Source organism: Mesoplodon mirus, assembly GCF_964341445.2.
Source record: "Mesoplodon mirus genome assembly, chromosome: 15".
In the NCBI taxonomy this organism is placed as follows: domain Eukaryota; kingdom Metazoa; phylum Chordata; class Mammalia; order Artiodactyla; family Ziphiidae; genus Mesoplodon; species Mesoplodon mirus.
In genome coordinates this window covers 64,014,443-64,034,359 of record NC_138991.1, presented here as the reverse complement: position 1 = coordinate 64,034,359, position 19,917 = coordinate 64,014,443, and the positions used below count along the sequence as shown (strand labels likewise).

The 19,917-nt window shown below is 61.8% G+C and overlaps 1 protein-coding gene across 8 annotated transcripts; it reads left to right on the top strand.

The window, feature by feature from the left end:
- Positions 1–233: 233 nt before the first annotated feature.
- Positions 234–18,643, top strand: TRAF7 (TNF receptor associated factor 7). Of its 8 annotated transcripts, none has more exons than XM_082644414.1 (21): positions 234–337; positions 7,679–7,797; positions 8,052–8,109; positions 9,617–9,708; positions 12,460–12,576; positions 13,041–13,133; positions 13,301–13,334; positions 13,990–14,173; positions 14,275–14,403; positions 15,069–15,286; positions 15,369–15,442; positions 15,669–15,717; positions 15,804–15,931; positions 16,128–16,210; positions 16,949–16,988; positions 17,090–17,206; positions 17,292–17,414; positions 17,568–17,687; positions 17,776–17,907; positions 17,992–18,111; positions 18,283–18,643. In XM_082644414.1, exons 2-21 carry the CDS (start codon positions 7,717–7,719, stop codon positions 18,295–18,297), a joined length of 2,007 nt encoding a protein of 668 aa, XP_082500540.1. In that variant the 5' UTR covers positions 234–337; positions 7,679–7,716; the 3' UTR covers positions 18,298–18,643. The 8 variants fall into 8 exon arrangements, with proteins under 8 accessions (XP_082500540.1, XP_082500535.1, XP_082500537.1 ...); XM_082644409.1 differs by having other exon boundaries at positions 14,275–14,409; XM_082644410.1 differs by lacking the exon at positions 234–337 and adding an exon at positions 5,537–5,556 and having other exon boundaries at positions 14,275–14,409.
- Positions 18,644–19,917: the final 1,274 nt, after the last annotated feature.

The following is a 19,917-nucleotide window of genomic DNA, read 5'->3' as shown; positions in this document are numbered from 1 at the left end:
ACCCGACACCCGAAGCTCCACCCTTTTGCAGAGGCCATTGAACTTAACTGTGAGCGACGGATATATATAGCCAATCAGAGTCCGATCTGCAACATAGAGTGATTCTGAAGCCACCAATCCCGCCCCGCAACATCTGAGCCGCCGGAAGTCGTAGTTTCTGAAGAGCCTCGAGTAAGGCGGCCGCCTGGGGCCCCGAGAGTCAGGGAACTGCAAATCCCGGCGGGCACAGCGCCTGAGCGCTTCCGGCTCGAATGTCCTGTCCCTTTCCCGGCCAGCGGTAGAGGGGGCACGATGAAGCGGGAGGGTGGCGCTGCGGTTTCCAAGCGGCCACGGGCGGGTGAGTGTCCTAGCGGCGTGCCTGGCCTGGGGCTCGCGCCTTGGGCCCGCGTCTTGTGCCCGCGCGGTGGGGCGGAGGGCCGGCGTGTTGGTGTCTGGGGAATGGGTCGGGCCTGGGGGGCGGGGCTGAGACGCTCCGGGGTCTCCCCGGTCAGTCCGTCTGTCTGTCGGCGGGTCCGTCACTCATTCCCTTTCTCCATTCTCTCCTTTATTCATTCCTTCTTCCTGCGTTTACTGATCGCCGCCGGGTGCCCAGCACTGTCGTAGGCGCGGGGAGACTGCGGAGAGCATGATCCCAGTTCTCCTAGGTCTTCTCGTGCAGGGTTTGTCAACCTCGCCACTCTTGATACTCGTGCCCATCATTCCCTGCGGTGCCTTGTAGGGTGTTGAGCAGTATCCCTGGTGTCCACCCACTGGATACCAGTAACCTCCCCCACCCCCGAGGTGACAACCAAAAATGTCTCTAGACATTTCCAAGCGTACCCGCTTTGAGAACGGGTGATCTAGAGAGGGGCGCGGGATTGACAATACACAGACACAGTCATGAAGATTTGTGATAGGTGCCATGAAAAAAAGAAGCAAGGTATTGAGAAAGAGAGTACCGGGGGCTCCTGAATGGCTTGGGGAGGGGGCACCTACAGTGAGCATCCCGTCCTGGAAAGTTGCTGGAAGAGCTTTTTGGGCAGAGGTAGCAAGATGTGCAAAGGCCCAGGGTGAGGAAGCTCAGTGGACACCAGCGGGTACTGGCAACGTCATGAGAAGTGAATTGGTGAAGACACACCAGAGTGCAGGATGGGGATTGTATTGTGCTTACAAGAGAGGCTGTTGGAGGACTCAAGCACAGGAGAGAGGGCATCAGGTCTAAGTCTAATAAAGAGCCTCTGGTTGTGAGTGGAGGATGGACTGCTGGCTTCAGTGGGGAAGTAGGAGAGAGTGAGGAGGCTGGCTTGTGTGCAGAGGAGAGTGGGTTGGGGCCCTCCTCTCCTAGTTCTCACTGGGTCTGGCTGCCCGGGCCTGGTTGTCTTGAGCCAGGTCAGGGTGGTCAGCTGCGGATGAGTCTGGGGTCCTGCTGGATCACACCCTGCTGTAGGGGGGAGAGGTTCCACCCTACTTTGCTGTGTCCCTTGCTTAGAGCTCTATGCTGCCCAGCCTGTCAGCACACCCTTCTCCCATCCCTCAGACCCCTCCCCCCCCACACACAGGCCCCCTCTCCTGGGGCCTGCCCACCCCCTGGCCTTTGCCAACTATGTGGCCTCTCTCTTCCTCATTCCTTTTCTTGGGCCTCTCCCTTCCCACACCCCTTCCCCTCTCCGTCATAAATTCCCACTTTCACTGCTCTGCGGATTCAAGTTTCTCCATGGAAACCCCAGGCCCTGTGTCTCAAGGTGCCTGCATCCTATAGCAGTACTGTCTCCAGGAAGCCAGAACCTCCCTCGGGGGGAGAGCAGGGAAAAGGGCAGTCTGGCTGAAAGAGACAGGCTGGGAAGGAGCATAGGGCCTGGCCTGCAGTGGATGTGAACCTTAGCCAGTTGGCTGGACAAAGGAATGGACAGTTTGGGAAATGGAAGAAGATGCAGCTGAAGGGCCTGAGCCGCTTGGGAGGCTTCGGCAGCCCAGACACTGTGATTTGGCCTCTAGCTGGCATGGCTTGGGGAGGGGCTGGCTTACATGCAAGGTGGAGCTCCTCAGCTTGCCCGCGGCAACAGAGGAAGCAGAAGGAACAGGGCTTTGGTCAGCCTTGGCCGTGACCCCTCGCTGGCTGTCTGTGCCTCGGGTGGCCTCTCAGCTTCCATTTTCAGTTTTCAGGGAGGAGCTGATGTCAGTGGCGCCTTCACTGTTAAGTCACATGGCATCTCTCACAGTTCCTTCCAGACTTGGGTACATCCACTCCATTTAATAGGTGAGAAATCCGAGGACCTGGCAGGCAAGTAACTTGCCCAGAGTCGCACACCTGTTAAGTGGCAGAAGCAGAATTTGAACTCAGGTCTGAGTCTGGCACTTGTGGGTGGGCACCTAGGACTTCAGACCTCTGGCTCAGACCCATGAAGATGGACCCACCAACAGATGCCTTCAGTGTCCACTGTGCACTGGCCGTGGGGCAGAAGAGGTATGGTTGCTCCCCAGAGGAGCGTGGAGTCAGGTGGGGCAGGCGAAGCAGGAGGTGGGCATTGGGGGGGTGCTGATGTCACTGTGCACACCTGGCCCTTGGCTGCCCTAGGCAGGAGGAGGCGAGCTGTCTGGAAGCCTTTTGGAGGGGTGAACAATCCCAGGAGCACCTAGGGAGGGCACCCAGCGGGGAAGGAGCAGCCCAGCAGACACCAGACTGGAGGAATGTGCCAGAGGGCTGGATGGTGAGGGCTAGATGGAGGAGTGGGCTGGGCCAGACCTCTGCCCTCCACGCTCCCGGTCACCTCCAGACCCAGATCTGGCCCAGGGACTGCGTGCCCTTCCTGACTTCTACAGGGGAGCAAGAAGGAGGAAGCCCAGGAGACAAAAGCCACGCAGGGCGCGATGAGAAAACGGCCAAGGGAGCCTGGAGGTGCAGACTGGGCCCAGGCACTGCTGGCCACTTGGCTCTTGGGCGAAGGCCCAGGGCCTGTTTCCATGAGTTTAGACCCACTAATTTAGGGACATGCTTCCCAGTTCCACCCCTGCAGTCGAAGCTAGGCTGGGCACTGAAGTGGAGGGAAGGTGTGGACAGGAAAAAGTGGCCCTGCAGCTGCACACTGAGATAGGGGGATGAATGCCACCTCTTCCCAGAACATGCTCTCCCTGCTCTGGATCTGGCCAACCCCTTCCTCCAGGAAGCCCTCTGGATGTCCCCCAGGCTGGGCCAGGTTCCCACCTCATACATGGCCATCAGATGTGGGAAAAAAAGGATGGGGAGATGAGGCTGGCCCCAAGGGAACTGGGGAAGGGAAGGCATTCCCATTGCCAAGTGGGGGTTAAGGCCAGGCCACAGAGCAGGAGAGACTCCCTCTAGCACAGGGGGCCGGGTAGGCTGGAGAGGCTGGACCTGGACAGGAAAGGCCAGGAGGCTGGGTGGAGGGTGCAAGGGGGCAGAGCCCTTGGGAGGGGAGGTCACAGCAGGTGTCTAGGTAGGCAGCTTTGAAACCTCTGGGGAGTCCAGGCTGTGGATACCGAGGGAAGGATGGCAAGGTGAGGGCAAAGGTCTGGGCTGAGTGCTGGGAGGGAAGGGAGGCCGGGCAGACCTCAGATCAGGGCCTGCTGAGGGGGTTCCCAACATCACACCCTTCCTGTTTGGGATGGAAAAGGCATATGAAGGGGACTCCAGGAAACAGCCAGGGGAAGTGTGTGTGGCTTTGCTATGGCAACCAGGCCTGTGTCTATAGGATTTGGCAGCCTGGCCTGGGCTTGGGCCTGGGGGCCTGGGGGCCCAGGGAAGGGCTTACTGGGGGGCTGTGCAGTCTGAAGGTGATGCCAGGGGCTGCACCTGGAGCTCCGGCCACAGTCCAGCCAGCTGGCCACCCACGGCTCCATGGCAGGAAGGGACGAGGATTCCCGAGCCACCCACGCTCCTCCCTGGGGCAGTCGGTGCCAAACGTGTGGCCTGACGACATTTATAGGGCAGTCCACCCCCTCGCTGGCTCAGCATGTGCTGTTCAGGGAACCCCACCACATCTGCTGCCTAGGGCTATCAGAGGAGCTGCCTTGAGGTGGGGCTCGGCCGCGTCTGGCCACCCCACTGCCCCCAGCTCTGGCATGGCCAGCCTAGGCTGCTGCTCCACTGGCTGCCAGCCACGGGACCATGCCTAACCCACACCCCCTCTGGGTACTTCCTAAGGGAAAGGGGGGTCATGTCCCACAGTCCTGAGGGTGAGGCCCCAGAAGATCCCTTTGGGCTCCCTCCAGGGGACAGGCTGAGGAGGGGCCCCGATGGAGCTGGCCTGCCCTCCTGCGCAGGCTGCTCAGAGAAGGGGGCTGATGAGGGGCTTTCCTGAAGAGGGGCTGTGGTGGAGAAGTGCAGGGGCTGGGGCGTTCTGGGCAGATCGCTGTTTCCTCATTGGGTGGTGAGTGCACCGCAGGCCCCAGGAGCCCCTTAGACATGGATGTGGGTGGACAAAGACCCCTGGGTCTTGACCCCTGGCTCAGGCGAGGCAGGGGACGGGCTGCTCCTGCACGGACCCTAAGCATCCGTAGGTCCCACTCTCCCATCAGCCTTATCCAAGGTGGACAGCCCCATTTCCATCAGGACCTGGGGGCTTTTCTCTTTCTGGGGTAGAATCCCTGAGTCCCTCCCCTGGGCTCTGCTGAGGCACCTGGGAACAGGAGGTGTGGGGACTTGGCAGGGAGTGGGGAAGGACTGAGGGGAAGCCCTTTCTCGCCCTCCCCAACCTCAGGTCTCCCTAGTCGGCCCATCCCACGGCTTTTCCCAGTTTGAGAGAGGCCAGGCTCTGGGTTGGCTGAGGATTCTTGCTCTAGTTGACAACTTCCTGCCTGCCTAAGAGCCTCAGGCTGACTGTGGGGTGGGAAAGAGGCCTCCCGCTCTGGGGGGCCAGGGCACGCCCACAGGACGGCTGGGCCCAGCCTCCCTGGAGCCCCAGCCAGGGGTGTGGTGCGTGTGCTGTTATGTTTCTGGGGTTTTGGCCTCCAGAGCCAGAGAATACTGGGGAAGACCATTATTGCGAAAGGCAGCCCCCAGGGACCGGCCCGAGGGCAGGCCGAGGGCATCTTGCTTAATTCTGAGATGCTCTGGATGCAATCTCTGGTTCTGGTTCCGGGTGGGCGGGGCGAGCAGGGGCTTCCCCCCACCCCCCTGTCCAGGGCTGGGACTGCACACTGAACCCTGTGAACTGGGAAATGGTTCCCGCCCTCCTTCCCTCACTCAGCTTGGTTCACGGGCTGGTCTTGTACGTCCCCTACTGGCTCCTGTGTCATCTGCTGTGCGCCTGACCGCTATTGGCTGTCTGCAGACTTCCCGGCCTGATTTGCATGTTGCCCTGCGGGCCCTGCGTGCCTTTCTGTTTACTTCACTTCAGAGTGCAGGACAGCCAGACACCAGCTCTCCCAGGCTACAGCAACAGGCACTTGGGCACCCGGCACCGAAGGGGGGCGGGCAGCGGGCTGGCTGAGGTCCTGGGGGAGTGCCTGCTGTGGCCCTGGCCACCCGGACCGTGGGTGCCACTTGCTGGAGCCAGCAGCTGGCTTCTTGGCCCTGGGAGCTTGCACTGGAAGGAGCAGATGGATTGTAAAATCCAGGTCAGTGTCAGCCAGTGGCCTCCCTGTGACACCCCCCACTTCCGCCCCCGTGGTGCTAAGGCTGGAGTCAACCCTGGGTTTCCCCAAAGGGCGGAGCTTTTCATGCTGATGCGAGGAATCTTGGAGCTCCCACTCTCCACTGTCTGGGCCTCACTGGAGCCAGAGTGTCCTTACCCCAAGCAGGGAGGCCCCCAAGACTTCCTGCTTAGCGTGCAGACTCGCAGCAGGGCTGGAGGTGGGCTTCTGGACAAGCCCCTTTCACCCCTCTGCCTGAGGGCCTGGCGCTGACCACTCTCAGGAGCCCCCGTCTCTCCCCTGAGAGGACAGGCCACCAGAGAGCCTGGGCTGGGGCAGGCAGCCAAGCCCCCCGAGTCACAGCAGGGAGAGTGGTGGGCAGGACGGGGGGACTTTGGCCAAGCTCTCAGGACCCCCTATATAGCCAGACCCACAGGGGCTCAGAGCCCTGCGGGGGAGGTGCCTCATGGCAGTGCCAACTGCAGGGGCCAAGAGCCACCCTGTCAATGCCTGAGTCTCAAAGTTTGGGAGGGTGGCGTGCAGGTGGCATTTGAAGGGGTGGGCAGCTTGGGAGCACAGTACAGAGGGTGGGGTATGCTTGAGAGCCCCTCCCCTCCCTGCAAACCTGCAGGCCGCATTGGGGGACCATTGGGTGGGCCCCAGGTCACACTGCTTGGCCGTGGGGGGTGGGGCGTGGACATTGCTAGATGGTCCAGGTCAGGAGGACCTGGTGGGGAAGGTGCCAGAACCAGCTGGACTGTACAGTTGCTCTCTGCTGGACTCACAGTAGGGGGCAGAGAGCATCTCCCGCCTTCTCCCACAGTGTGGGGGGCTTAGCAGCCCTTCACCCCTGGAGCCTCACAGTCCTGCGGGACTCCAGACCACAGGGTGGGCCCCTGCCTGCCACGCGGCCCCAGGAGCAAGATGAACCTGACCTCCTAGAGCAGTTCCTGATGCTGGTCTGATGGCTGGGCAGGGTGCCAGGCAATGAGCCCACAGTCCAGCGGATGCTGCTGGGAGTCTCCTGAGGTGGAGAGCTCAAGTGGGCTTGTTGACAGCAGTCCTGAGCATGTGGCCTTCCTCCCCGTGGGGAGCTTGGCTTCAAGCCGGCAGTCTCATGGCTCTCAACACAGCCGACCGCTGCAGGGGGAGACTGTGCTCCTGGCTACAGACTGTTGAGGGTCCTGACATGGGAAAGACTGCTCCCAGGGGGTGCCTACTGATAGGGCCACCACAGGGTGGGCGCTGTCTCGGGAATGGAGCAGCTCTCCCTGGGGTCCCGTCCTAGTGTGAGGTGCTGACTGGGTCTCCTTTTCTTTCTAATCTCTTCCTACTCTGTGGGTACACCTGGGCCTGGCCAGCTCTCTCAGGGCCCATCTAGCCCCTCTCTTCTTGGGTGGGAGTCACCAGAGACCTGGGATGATTCCCACTGTGCCTTCTCCCTGCCACCCCAGCCCTTGAGACTGGGTCACACTGGGGCACCCTTTGTTCCTGGAGTGGGTGACCTGCACAAGGTCAAGAGTCGGAATTCTTCACTCCTCCCCCACCCGAAGGGGCTTTCTGCATGTGGTGAGGCTGGTGAGGGGCTGGGCTCCAAGTACGTCACCCACAGGTTCTCTGCGGGCACGGCCAGCATCCTCGACATCCTGCAGACCAGGTGGCTTCGGCCTGACCACACCTGCCCTGGCAGGAAACAGGCCTGTGGCTTTGTCCTGCTGTGTATACCCAGCCTTGGCCCCAGGGACATTCAGACCTCGGACCCAGAGGAGCAGACAGAGCAGGGGTGAGGGCCTCTCCAGCTCTGGGGTGGAGCTGGTGGGCTTTTCCAAAGGGCTAAGCCTTAAAGCAAGGTAGAACTGAGTGTCAGCTGCCTGCTTGCACCTAGGGTCTCCTCCTTTCCTCTGGCCTGTGCACACCTGGGACAGGAGGGAGGGGAAGGGACTTTGCCCGCATGGACCTGCCCTTGTTGGGATTGGTGGTGGAGAGAGACTGAAGCGTGGCCTGTGGTGGACTGGCCAGAGGGAGCCTGCCTGTGTGGAGCGGCCCCACCAACCGACAGGGGCTTGGCCACCGTCTCCAAAGCCCTTCATTTGTGCTCCACCCATAGGGGACGCTGCCCGAGGACCTTAGATGCCTCTCTAGAGCATGAGCTCGGGCAAGAGCGCCCGCTACAACCGCTTCTCCGGGGGGCCTAGCAACCTTCCTACCCCAGACGCCGCCACCGGGGTAAGGGGGACACCCTCGGGGAAGGGTCTGCCTCTCTGCACACCCCACATACCCAGGGCCCCAGAAGAGCTTCCAGAGCCATCCTCTCCCTACCTGGAGGTCCCTTGGGTGGGCCATGCCGTGTGTGTGGTTGGCATGTCCGAGTATATGCACGCATGTGGACTCGTTAGGGGGAAAGCATGTCAGCTTATGTCCACGTGTGTGTCCACATCCTCACTGGGGCCAAGGCCAAGTCTCATCTGTTCTCTCTCCAGACCAGAATGGAAACGACCTTCGGGCCCGCCTTTTCGGCTGTCACCACCATCACAAAAGGTGAGCCTGTGAGCTCAGGCCAACCTGGGCTGGGCAGGAGTCCCCCATCCTCCTCCCACACCCCCACATCCTCCTGCACCTGCCTCCCGGGGCCTCGCCTGCCGCCTCTCTGGGGTGGGCTGCCCGACTTCTCTGGCACCACTTTGCACACCTGTCCTTTATCAAGCAACCCCTGACTCGTCCCACCCAGGCTTCTAGCAGGCTCTGAAAGGTCAGGACTGGGGACCAGGCTGGGCATGGGGAGGTGATAAGAAGTACTCACGGGGTCCTTTCCCGAGTCTGGTCCCATGGTTGAGCCCTCAGCACTGTGTGTTCTGGGAGGTGGTGAGGAACTAGACCACGAGGTCACAGCCTCCTTCCCGAAGACATGAGGGCATGTGGCCCCTCCTGTCAGGACCGGTGCTTCTGGGGAGCAGTGTGTGTTCTTTTGCCTTTTCAGGACTCTGCCCCTCATAGGAGAACACCAGCTGCTAATTAGTTTTTTAATTGCTTTTCCACGGTATCTTCTTGATACACTTTTTGGCGAGGTCACCAGGCCGCCGTGGACATCTGCTCACACAGGCTCCTTTTTACCGCTGGGTGACCCCCTCGGGGCTGTGAAAGAGCCCTCTTTTTTTCTTAAATGTTCTTTTCTGAGGAAAAAGCAAATATACATACCCCTTAATCGCATCACCCGAGTAACTGTTCTTTAATTTCTTATCTACCTTTAGAAACCATGTAGCACCCTGTTGTGGCAGTCAAAAGCTCCCGGGCAGAGAGTAACGGGGGCCTGTCTCGCCCATGGCCAACCCAGCAACTCCCTCAGTGTCAGGGATGGTCAGAGCCAGTGACCAGGCACGAACAGTTGCCTCACCCAGCCCCTCTCATTACGGACAGAGAAACTGAGGCCCAGTCACAGGGCAGCCATTTGAAGCCTGGATCATTAACCAGGCCTTTGGGGCTGGTTGTTGCAACATCTGGCCCTGGCTGGGGCCTGAGACCAGTGCTGGCCACTGTAGGCCTCTGGCTGCTGCCTTTAGGGCCTGTGAGGCTGGCTCCTGTTCCCACGTGGACCCCTGACCAGTGCCTTCTCTGGGCAGCTGGGGTGACGTGCAGGAGGAGGAGGGCCATGCCTTCAGCAGCCTTCCCTGTAGGAGGCCAAGAGGGCCTGTGGCCGGTTCCTGATTCTGGCCACACCAGGGGAGGAGGTGGGCGGAGAGGGGACCTAGACCACCAGGCTGCCATCCTGGCCCCACCACGTACCAGCTGAGGGGCCTCGGACCTCTCTGCCTGTGGGTGGCAGGGCTGGGGCTGGGAGCTTCTGGACTCAGCGCTGGGACTGTCCAGGGCAGGCTGAGCCCTGCGGGTGAGCTGTAGGCACTGGTTAGACCTGGGGAGGCAACCACAACCCCCAGCCCAGCCTCTGCCCCTGCCTGGCCCATCTGCGAAGGAGCCCACTGCCTGCCACGGTGGTCAGGCCTCCCCACACGGCCCCGCTCGCAGCATCTCAGCCCTCTTTTCTTCACAGCCGATGGGACCAGCACATACAAACAGCACCGCAGGACGCCCTCTTCCTCCAGCTCCCTCGCCTACTCACCGCGGGACGAGGAGGACAGCATGGTAGGTCTGCGCCTCGCTCCCCCCTCCCCACCCCTCCAGAGCCTGCTTCCCACCATGCCCTCCCTCCAGGTGCCTAGGGCCCAGGAGGAGTTGAAGGTGGAGGCTCTGCCGCGAGCTCAGGTGTGAGGTTGAAGCAAGCTGGTGTCAGAGGCCCAGCATGTGCAACACCCTGAGGCCTGAGCACCCATGGCTGGGTTTCCAGAGAGCGCTGGTGAGGGTGGCTAAGCCAGAGGGTGTGGCGCCTGCAGGCTGAGAGGAGGCAAGTTTGGCTCCATCTTGTGGGGGTGGGAGCCACAGAAGGTTCATTCGGGAGGGTAACAAGATCAGATCCCCATTTAAAAAATATTTATGTATTTATTTATTTATTTTGGCTGCATTGGGTCTTCGTTGCTGCACATGGGCTTTAGTTGCAGCGAGTGGGGGCTACTCTTCTTTGCGGTGCGTGGGCTTCTCATTGCGGTGGCTTCTCTTGTTGCGGAGCATGGGCTCTAGGGCGTGCAGGCTTCAGTAGTTGTGGCTCACGGGCTCTAGAGTACAGGCTCAGTAGTTGTGGCGCACGGGCTTAGTTGCTCCACGGCATGTGGGATCTTTCTGGACCAGGGCTCGAACCTGTGTCCCCTGCATTGGCAGGCGGATTCTTAACCACTGCGCCACCAGGGAAGTTCCCAAATGCCCATTTTTAAAGCTTCCTCTGTTGCTGAGCAGAGTATGAATGGGTGGGTTGCCGCGTAGAGGCAGAGGCCCCGAGTCTGGGGTTCCTGACGAGGGAGACGGGGTTCAGCAGGTGGGGAAAGATGGACAGGCCCAGGCTGGGGTCAGTGAGGAAGGGCTTCGGGTCAGAGTTGGAGCTGGCTGTCGGTACTCAGGCCGTGTGGCCAGGGTCACAGTGGCCATTCCCTGTTTGTCGGTCCTTGCCCGGCTCTGGGACTGCTGCGGGAAGCGAAGCCTGGCCCGGCTGGTGGGGGTGGGACGCGAGGACCCTCCCACTGCCACTCACCTCTCCTGTGCCTGCTTTTTGGTTTCCCTCAGAGCCCCCGACAGACCCCGGCCAGTGCTTCAGCCCTTCTAGCCTCCCAGCACCGAAGGCTTCTCCTCGTGCTGGGCAGCGAGGCCTTTGTTTCCTATTTAATAGGGAGAAAAAAAGTATTTTTAATTATTCAAACAAACACGTTTGTGTGCCCAGCACTGCACTAGGCCCTCCCTAAGCACGAGCTCCCCCTCCCTTGGTCTCTGCCTGCCGCGGTCTCCGGGACCTGTGACCTGCCCACGGAGTGAGGCTGGGAACAGAAGGCTCGCCTGCCCAGCTGGGCCTTGAAGGAAGTGAATTCCCCGTGCCTATGGTTTCTGGAATCCTTGGGTTTTGGTGGCTCTAAGGAGGTAGGCGTGTGCTGTGAGGGCCCTGAGCCGCGGCCACCTGGGCACCATCTCTGTTGGACGTTCGGCCCCCACAGGCTGCCCCCTCTGCTTGCCCTGGGGAGCTGGGCCGTCCCCCAGTCCCTGTACTTTAGGGCTAGCTACCCTGCCCCCAGCCCCGGCCTGGCAGCCACAGCCCCTTCACTCAGGAGGAGTGGGAGTCCCGCAAGGGGCAGGCGGGCAGGGGGGCAGGGGGCTAGGGTGGCAGGGGAGAACAGAGCCAGGCCAGGCCCCGAATGCTTAGCCCAGCTCCTGTCTGGACCTGCTCTCACCCTCTGGTTTCCATCGCTGCCCTGGGGATAATTTGACACTTCTTCTGATTTCCCCTCTTGTTTCTCATGTGGCATTTCCATGCAAACATGCCACTTGAGATGCTGTGACGGGAGGTAGATGCTACCCGGGTGAGGGAGGTCCCTGTCTGCGGGCATGCTGGGGACACTGATCTCTGCTGCACCTGCTCGGGGAAGCCGGGCCCTGGAACTGCCCGGCCAGCCTCCCTCTGCCCGCGGTGGGTCCCACACCCCGGGCTGGCGAGGAGGGGATCATTCCAACAGTCCCCACACCCACAGAGGCTCAGATAGAGGCAGCCACGTCCCAGAGTGGCTGGGACCTAGAGGGGGCAGGTGGGCTGGGCGTGGAGGCAGGAGGTTTATGGCTCATGAATGAAGCTTTGGGGCAGGAGGGGAAGAGTGTGGGGAGTGATTGCTCTTGGAGTATCTCTTCTGGAGGGTTCCAGGCCCAGAGGGGAGGAAAGGACAGTACCCCTTGCCCTGGCACTCCCCCAGATCCGTGTTTCTGGTGGCTCAGGCAGAGACGAGCACCCGTGGCCCCCCCTCCTGCTCTCAGAAGCTTGGTTGGGGTTTGGTGGGGGTGTCCTCACCTCCCCCCCAGGCAGCCTCACTGGCCTGGGCTAGTGTCCCCGGCCAGGACAGCCAGGCTGGTGGCTGAGCCCAGCGGGCACCTGGAGCCCTGCAGCTTCCCGCGGCCAGCCTTCCACCCCCTTCCCTCCAGCAGTCTGGGGGCCGTGGCCACCCCCGCCCCGGGATTGGCTGGTGGAGGTGTCCCCTCTGCGGCCTACATTCCCTCACGGGAAGCAGGAAGCAGGCCGAGCGTGTCCTCGTAGAATTGAATAGCAGGAAGTCTCTCCATTTACACAAAGAAAGTTGGCAGATGTGAGCAGGCGTCCCAACCACAGGGCCGGGACTGCCAGGCAGGCGGGGCCTGGGCGTTGCACCGGCTCCCCGCACACAGCCGGGCCGTGGGCTAAGTGGGCGCCCACTGGGACGGGGGTCTGAGCCCGGCCCTCCTGCCAGCTGACAGCCTCCTGTCTGCCCGCAGCCCCCCATCAGCACCCCACGCCGCTCGGACTCAGCCATCTCCGTCCGCTCCCTGCACTCGGAGTCCAGCATGTCCCTGCGCTCCACGTTCTCGCTGCCCGAGGAGGAGGAGGAGCCGGTAGGTGTGGCCGGGCAGGCTCTGTGCAGACTCCAAGGGACCCTCCCCGTCCTGGGGCGTTGGGGGCACCTTCCCGTCAGGCCCTGATCGGGGCCCCTGATCCGCACGGGGTGCTGGGCTGGGTCCCCCAGGCACGTTCTTCTCACTCCCCACCCCAGGGGCTGCCCAGGCATCAGCTTTGGGAATGAAAGGCGGGTCCTATGTGGGGCCCTTTCTAGTCTCTGTCCCAGGGAGAGGGTAGGTATCATGGGGTGAGGGCATGGCTGGAGGGGTCCTTCCTGCTCAGGTCTACTGGAGCTCAGGCCTAGCCGTAGGCTTCAGCGGACTCCTCCTCTCAGGACACACCCCGGCTGAGGTGCTTCCACCCCAAGAGGGCAGCCCAGGCCCACAGGGGAAGGGGCTGGGTGCCCTCACCCATGTCAGCAGTCCCAGGCCCCACCCTCACCCAGCCCTGCCTGTTCTAGGAGCCACTGGTGTTTGCCGAGCAGCCCTCGGTGAAGCTCTGCTGCCAGCTCTGCTGCAGTGTGTTCAAGGACCCTGTGATCACCACGTGTGGGGTGAGGCTGCCCCTCCCCGACCTGTGCACCACCGTGAGGCCCCTTTCATGGGGAGCCTTGGCCTCGCTCACAGGCCTGGTCTGGCCGCCCAGCAGGTGCCCTTTGCAGTGGGCACGGGGTGGGGGCAGCTCTGCGGCCACACCCCAATCCGTCTATTGTCTTCACAGCACACCTTCTGTCGAAGATGCGCCTTGAAGTCAGGTAGGGCCCTCTCAGCCTAGGCTCATTCCCCAGTGGCGGGGAGGTCCCTCCGGGGAGGTCCGGCTTGGGCCTAGCACTGATGGAGACCCTGGCTGCACAGCCGCTTCTCCCTAGTCCTCCTGTGGCAGCGGTTCCTGGGTGACTGCTCAGGCCAGGCTCGGGCCAGGCTCAAGACCTTGATGAGCACGGCAGCTCAGAGCCCGCCCCACGGTGGGTGTGGGTGGGCCTTCTGGGCACAGCACCCACTCTCTCGGACGCTGCCCCTGCTGTCAAGGCTGCCGGCCTCACCCTCTCAGGCCTTAGCGGCTGGCCCAGGACTGGCCCTCTCCATGCTCTGTCCCCAGCTCTCTTGGCCCTGCACCAGACTCTCGGGTCAACTGAGAGGCCTCTGCCACCACCTGCTCACCCAGTGGTCATTCTCGGTGGCCCAGCCATGCACCCTTTCCTGTTCCAGGAGCCCCAGAGGGGAAGGTAGATGGGTGGATTAGGCCCCTGACAGAGGCTCAGCCCACCCAGCTGGGGGAGCATGTTCCAGGCCTGCCGCCTGCTAGGGAATGGTCTCCCCCAGAGCAGCCTAGCCACAGTGCCCAGGGCAGGGCTGCCAGGGGAGATGGTGGCCGGGTGGGCTGTGGGGTCAACACGCCCTCCCCCCCAGAGAAGTGTCCTGTGGACAATGCCAAGCTGACGGTGGTGGTGAACAACATCGCAGTGGCTGAGCAGATTGGCGAGCTCTTCATCCACTGCAGGCACGGTTGTCGGGCAGTGGGGGGCGGGAAGCCCACTGTCTTTGAGGTGGACCCCCGAGGGTGTCCCTTCACCATCAAGCTCAGCGCCCGGAAGTAAGTGCCCCCCTCCATCCCCAGTCCCCACCCCCCAGGGGTACTGAGAATCGGTGCCCCTAGGGACTCAGCCCCCCCTCCCCATGTCCCATCTCCCCCAGGGACCACGAGGGCAGCTGTGACTACAGGCCTGTGCGGTGCCCCAACAACCCCAGCTGCCCGCCCCTTCTCAAGATGAACTTGGAGGCACATCTCAAGGAGTGCGAGCACATCAAGTGTCCCCACTCCAAGTACGGGTGAGTGGGCGGGGGTGGGCGCACGGGGCTGCCCCGGGGTGGGGGTGGGCGGACCTGAGGGGGCGAGTGGGCCTGGGCTGGCATTCACGGTCCCTCCTTCAGCAAACCTTGGTTGAGATCCGCCTGTCTGCCGGGCTCTGGGGAGACGACCTTAGCGGGAACCACACCATCGTCTATGTAATTACAAACTGAGGTACAGGTGCTGAGGAGACCTGCGCACCATGGGAACACGGAGGATGGAGCGGTCAGGGAGCTGCGGGTGGTTGGGGAAGGCACGAGCTGAGAATGAATGCATGCATGGGCACGAGCTGGGCAAAGACCTGGGTGAGGGCTTCCGGCAGCTGGTGGAGTTGAGAGCAGAGGGGAGGTGGGGGTGGGAGAAGGGGCAGCAGCTGGCTCTTTAGGGCAGAAGCTGGTGAGGTGGTGGAGGAGCCCTTGAAGAGCTCTGAGCAGGAGCGAAGTGATAACTGGATTGCTGGGTAGAAGCAGGAGGGGTAGGTGGGTTGGTGGGCATGCAGGTATGCAGAGGATGGTGGCCCATCGGGGCCCATCGGGGCTGCAGTGGGCAGAGAGATTCTTGGGGTTGGGGAGGCAAAGGGAAGAGCCCAACTGGGCGGGCAGTTGAGCAGGTGGGCAGGGCAGCTGTCCGGTCCCTCCAGGTGCACGTTCATCGGAAACCAGGACACGTATGAGACGCACTTGGAGACCTGCCGCTTCGAGGGCCTGAAGGAGTTCCTTCAGCAGACGGATGACCGCTTCCACGAGATGCACGTGGCGCTGGCCCAGAAGGACCAGGAGATCGCCTTCCTGCGCTCCATGTTGGGCAAGCTCTCAGAGAAGATCGACCAGCTGGAGAAGAGCCTGGAGCTCAAGTTCGGTGAGAGCCTGGCCCAGAGGTGGCAGGGGTGCAGCCCCTCCTCCTGGTCCCTGACACCCTGCTCCTGGTCCCTGCTACACAGATGTCCTGGATGAAAACCAGAGCAAGCTCAGCGAGGACCTCATGGAGTTCCGGAGGGACGCGTCCATGTTGAATGTGAGCGGGCAGGGGCCAGATGCAGGGAGGTGGGGTGGGCTGGGGGACACGGGACCATCTCTCAGCTTGGGTCCCAGCAGGAGGCTTGTTCCCACTTATGATTAGGTGTCTGTGCTGGGAGGGCTGTTGCTGCATCTGCCCTGCCCTGGCAGAGCTCAGGCCTGGGGCCATGGAGGGCTGTGGAGCCCCGCCCACCCCACCCTCTGCTCTACTTTTGGCCTCGCAGGACGAGCTGTCCCACATCAACGCACGGCTGAACATGGGCATCCTAGGATGTGAGTATGGGCCCACTGCCGCTCCCGCCGCCATCCCCGAAGCCCCCTCCAGTTCCCCCATCACCAGTTCCCCCATCTCTCTGCAGCCTACGACCCGCAGCAGATCTTCAAGTGCAAAGGAACTTTTGTGGGTCACCAGGGCCCCGTCTGGTGTCTCTGCGTCTATTCAATGGGGGACCTGCTCTTCAGCGGCTCCTCCGACAAGACCATCAAGGTGGGTAGGGTCCTGCCTAGGGGCTTGGCAGCCTGGCGGGGTAGGGGTGGGCATTGCACACCAGCCTCTGCCGGCTCCAGGCCTGCCCATGGATGGGGCTTTCTCCCCTCCCCCTATGCTCACGTCATTCCTGCCATGGTGCCCCCTGCCACTGGGCTGACCCTGCTGGGACCTGCCCTGATCCTGGTCTCCGCAGGTGTGGGACACGTGTACCACCTACAAGTGCCAGAAGACGCTGGAGGGCCATGATGGCATCGTGCTGGCACTCTGCATCCAGGGGTGAGTGCAGGCACACATGTGTCCACAGACCACAGGGCCCATGTGGAGCCGGGGATGGGAGGTCCTGTGGACTGTGAGCTTGAGTCCATGGCTGCACGTGTCCTAGAGGTGGCTCTGTCTGCTCCTCCTGGGAGACGCCCTCGACCCTGAGCTGGGCTGAATCATGGGTGGCAGCATGTGGGCCTTCCACCTCTGAAGCTGTACATTCACAGAGCAGAGCCTTGGCCCTGGAGAGCCTCAGGCAGCCAGAGGACAGATGTGGGACCAGAGAGTGGAGGCAGGGGCTCAGCTACTGCTGGCCGGCAGCCAGAGCCCGGGGCGCAGCACCACAGAGAAGCCTGCCTGGCCACCGCCTCACCCCCAGGGTGCCCCTTCTAGACCTTCCCCTCCTGTCTTGTGTCATGAGGCTTCGTGTTGTGGGCGTGAGTGTGTGAGTGTGTGTGTATGAGAGAGAGATGCTGGCTCACAGGAAGCAACAGCTTGACTGCCAGCAACACTAACAGGGGTAATTACCTCCCAGCTCAGCTGTCAGATGCTTGCCAGGCAGGCACGGGGCTGGGCCTCCACATCCAAGGTCCCCTCGCTGAGACAGGAAAACCGAGGCTGGGCTCAGCAGTGATCCTGGCAATGGCCCAGGCTGCTGGTTCCCAGTGGCCAGTGCTCCCCCAGCCTGGCCAGGGCATTGTCAGAGAGGGTACTGGCTTCTCGCACCCTGACACCTTGGCTTTACTTCCCCAGGTGCAAGCTCTACAGCGGCTCAGCCGACTGCACCATCATCGTGAGTGGAGCCGGCGGGCGGGCCGGGACCCCCAGGCTCACTGTGCCACTGGGGCCTGGGCTCGGCCAGGGCCTAAGGCTTCCCGTCCTCCCTCCCGCCAGGTTTGGGACATCCAGAACCTGCAGAAGGTGAATACGATCCGGGCCCATGACAACCCGGTGTGCACGCTGGTCTCCTCACACAACATGCTCTTCAGCGGCTCCCTGAAGGCCATCAAGGTCAGGCAAGGTGGTGCACGTGTGTGCGGGGCGGCAGGGTGCCGGTGCCTGCCCCCCAGGCCTGCGCTCACGGCCGCTCCCACAGGTGTGGGACATTGTGGGCACCGAGCTGAAGCTGAAGAAGGAGCTCACCGGCCTCAACCACTGGGTGCGGGCCCTAGTGGCTGCCCAGAGCTACCTGTACAGCGGCTCCTACCAGACAATCAAGGTGCGCCCTCCCTGTGCCGGCTCCATCTGCCCTGCCCCCACGCTGCCAGCGTGGGGAGACCCTCACATGCACCCTGGGTGGTGGGTGGGCTGCTGAGAGGCCCAGGGGATGAGGTGCCTGGCCTGGGACCAAGTAGCCCGCACTTACCCATAGATCTGGGACATCCGGACCCTCGACTGCATCCACGTCCTGCAGACATCTGGTGGCAGCGTCTACTCTATTGCCGTGACGAATCACCACATTGTCTGTGGCACCTACGAGAACCTCATCCACGTAAGAGTGGATGCCAAGGGGCAGGGTCTGACTCTGGGCCCCCGTCTTCCCCGTCTGTGTCTCTGACCTGCCTGTGCCACCCCCTCAGGTGTGGGACATTGAGTCTAAGGAACAGGTGCGGACCCTGACAGGACACGTTGGCACTGTGTATGCCCTGGCGGTCATCTCAACGCCAGACCAGACCAAAGTCTTCAGCGCATCCTATGACCGGTCTCTCAGGGTGCGAGCTGGCCTACCGACGGACGGTGGGAGGCTCAGGGTGGGTGCCAGGCCTGCGCGGTCCTCATGTCTCATGTGCCCCCAGGTCTGGAGTATGGACAACATGATCTGCACGCAGACTCTGCTGCGTCACCAGGGCAGTGTGACTGCACTGGCTGTGTCCCGGGGCCGGCTCTTCTCAGGAGCTGTGGACAGCACCGTGAAGGTCAGTGCCTTGGCTCAGGCCATCCAAAGGGGCTGCATGGGGGGAGCGGGGGCGGGGGAGATGGGATCTAGTGGCCCTGGGCAGGCAGCAGTGAAGGGCGGGTATGGACGGCAGCTGGCTCTGGGGCTGGATGGCCAAAGGGGCACCTGAAACAGAGCCTTTCCCCTGCAGGTGTGGACTTGCTAACAGAATCCAGGCCAGGTCTTGGCTTCCTCTGGGCCTGACCTAGGCCTATCCAAGTCCGGCGAGCCACATGGCTGGTCTTGGGGTCTCTGCCTGCCCCATGGGAACAGGCAGGCAGACTCAGCCAGGCAGACAGTGCCCTCCCTGCCCTGCGCCCAGTGAGCCTCCCTCTGCTTGGCCTTGTCATCGTCACTGCCAGGACAGTGCCCAGCCCGTCTGGGTACCAGGTACGACGCTCACCAGGCCCACCCTCCATCCCCACTCCAGATGGACTGTGGGCCTTTTTACTCACCTTTTCTACTGTTTTTAGATTGTATATAAATTTGATTACTTCCTGATTGAAATAAAAGCTGCACAGACTGTGGCTTTGAGTGGGGATGGTCCTCAGGGGGAGGAAGAGGCCACCTGAGGATACTGGGGAGCAGAGGCACCAGCAGCCAGTGGGAGGGAAGCTGGGGAGGGAAGCTGGGCAGGGACCACAGGAGGCCCCTGTTGACATCCCCAGGATGTACACTCTTGATGACTTCTCCTTCCTGTCAGGAACAGGCTAACCCCCACTTTCCCCAATGTACATACCCCAAAAAAGTGAACCAGGCAGCTCCATATTCTGCTGTTTATTGACAGCTGACAGTAGCTCCCTGCCCGGACCCCCCCTCCCCACCTGCTGGCCCTGGCCTGGGCCACCCACTGAGGAGAGGCCAGGTAGCTGGCCAGGCCCACCCACCCGGGGACGTGCCAGCACATGACCACTGGAAGGGGCCCCACACACCCAGGCACCACCTTGGCAGACCCCCTCAGCCCACCCGAATCACAATCGCTGGTTTTTGGCGCTTTTTAATTCTCTTTTTTGTTAAGAAATGTCAAAGTTGTGCCCAACACATGTGGATCAGCAAACACGATAGAGGAGGCCAGTCAGTACTTTTTGGAGGGGGGAGACGGAGGGAGAAGGTGAGAACGACCACACGACACGGCCTCAGACCATGAGCAGAGCGTCTGTGGGAACTGGAGCGGGGGTGGGCTGGCTGCGCGGGGCCAGCTCAGGGCCCCAAGGAGGGAGGGTTGGGCACACCCTCACACGCACCACACGCAGCCTGGCATGCATGCCCTGCACCCACTGCTGTCACCCAACTGATGCGCCCACGTTCACCACGCTGTGCACACAGCTCCCCTGAAGCCCAGATGCACCCTCACACCGGCACCCATGGGAGAGGCAGAGCCCTCCCCACTGTCTCCACGCACAGCCCAGCAGCGAGCAAGGCACATCCTTCAAGTTCTTCAGATGCAGAGAAGTTAGGAGAGAGAGCAGAGGGGAGGCCCTGGCGGAGCACAGACCCCTCCCCCAGACCCCAGCCTCCTGTTTGTGCTACTGGCCCCAGGCGGGGTCTGGCCACTCCTGGACAGAGGGAGGGAAGGATAGACAGACAGATGGCCGGGGCCTCTAACAGCTTTTGTCTTGAGCTAGACTCCAGCGTCCTTGCACTTGGTAAATGGTTTTCTATAGAATCAATAGTATTTCTTCTTTTTTTAAATATATATTTGTTAAAGTTATACCTTTTTGTTTCTCTGGGGAAATCTGCCTCAGCTTATTCCCAATAAATTAATACTCTTTGATAGCTTATATTC

Excerpts from the sequence above, each read along its gene's own strand:
- TRAF7 (XM_082644409.1), top strand. The coding sequence starts at position 7,717 with ATGAGCTCGGGCAAGAGCGCCCGCTACAACCGCTTCTCCGGGGGGCCT. Across the intron at positions 12,577-13,040 it reads CCGAGGAGGAGGAGGAGCCG|GAGCCACTGGTGTTTGCCGA; the intron begins GTAGGTGTGGCC and ends TGCCTGTTCTAG. Across the intron at positions 17,908-17,991 it reads CCTATGACCGGTCTCTCAGG|GTCTGGAGTATGGACAACAT; the intron begins GTGCGAGCTGGC and ends ATGTGCCCCCAG.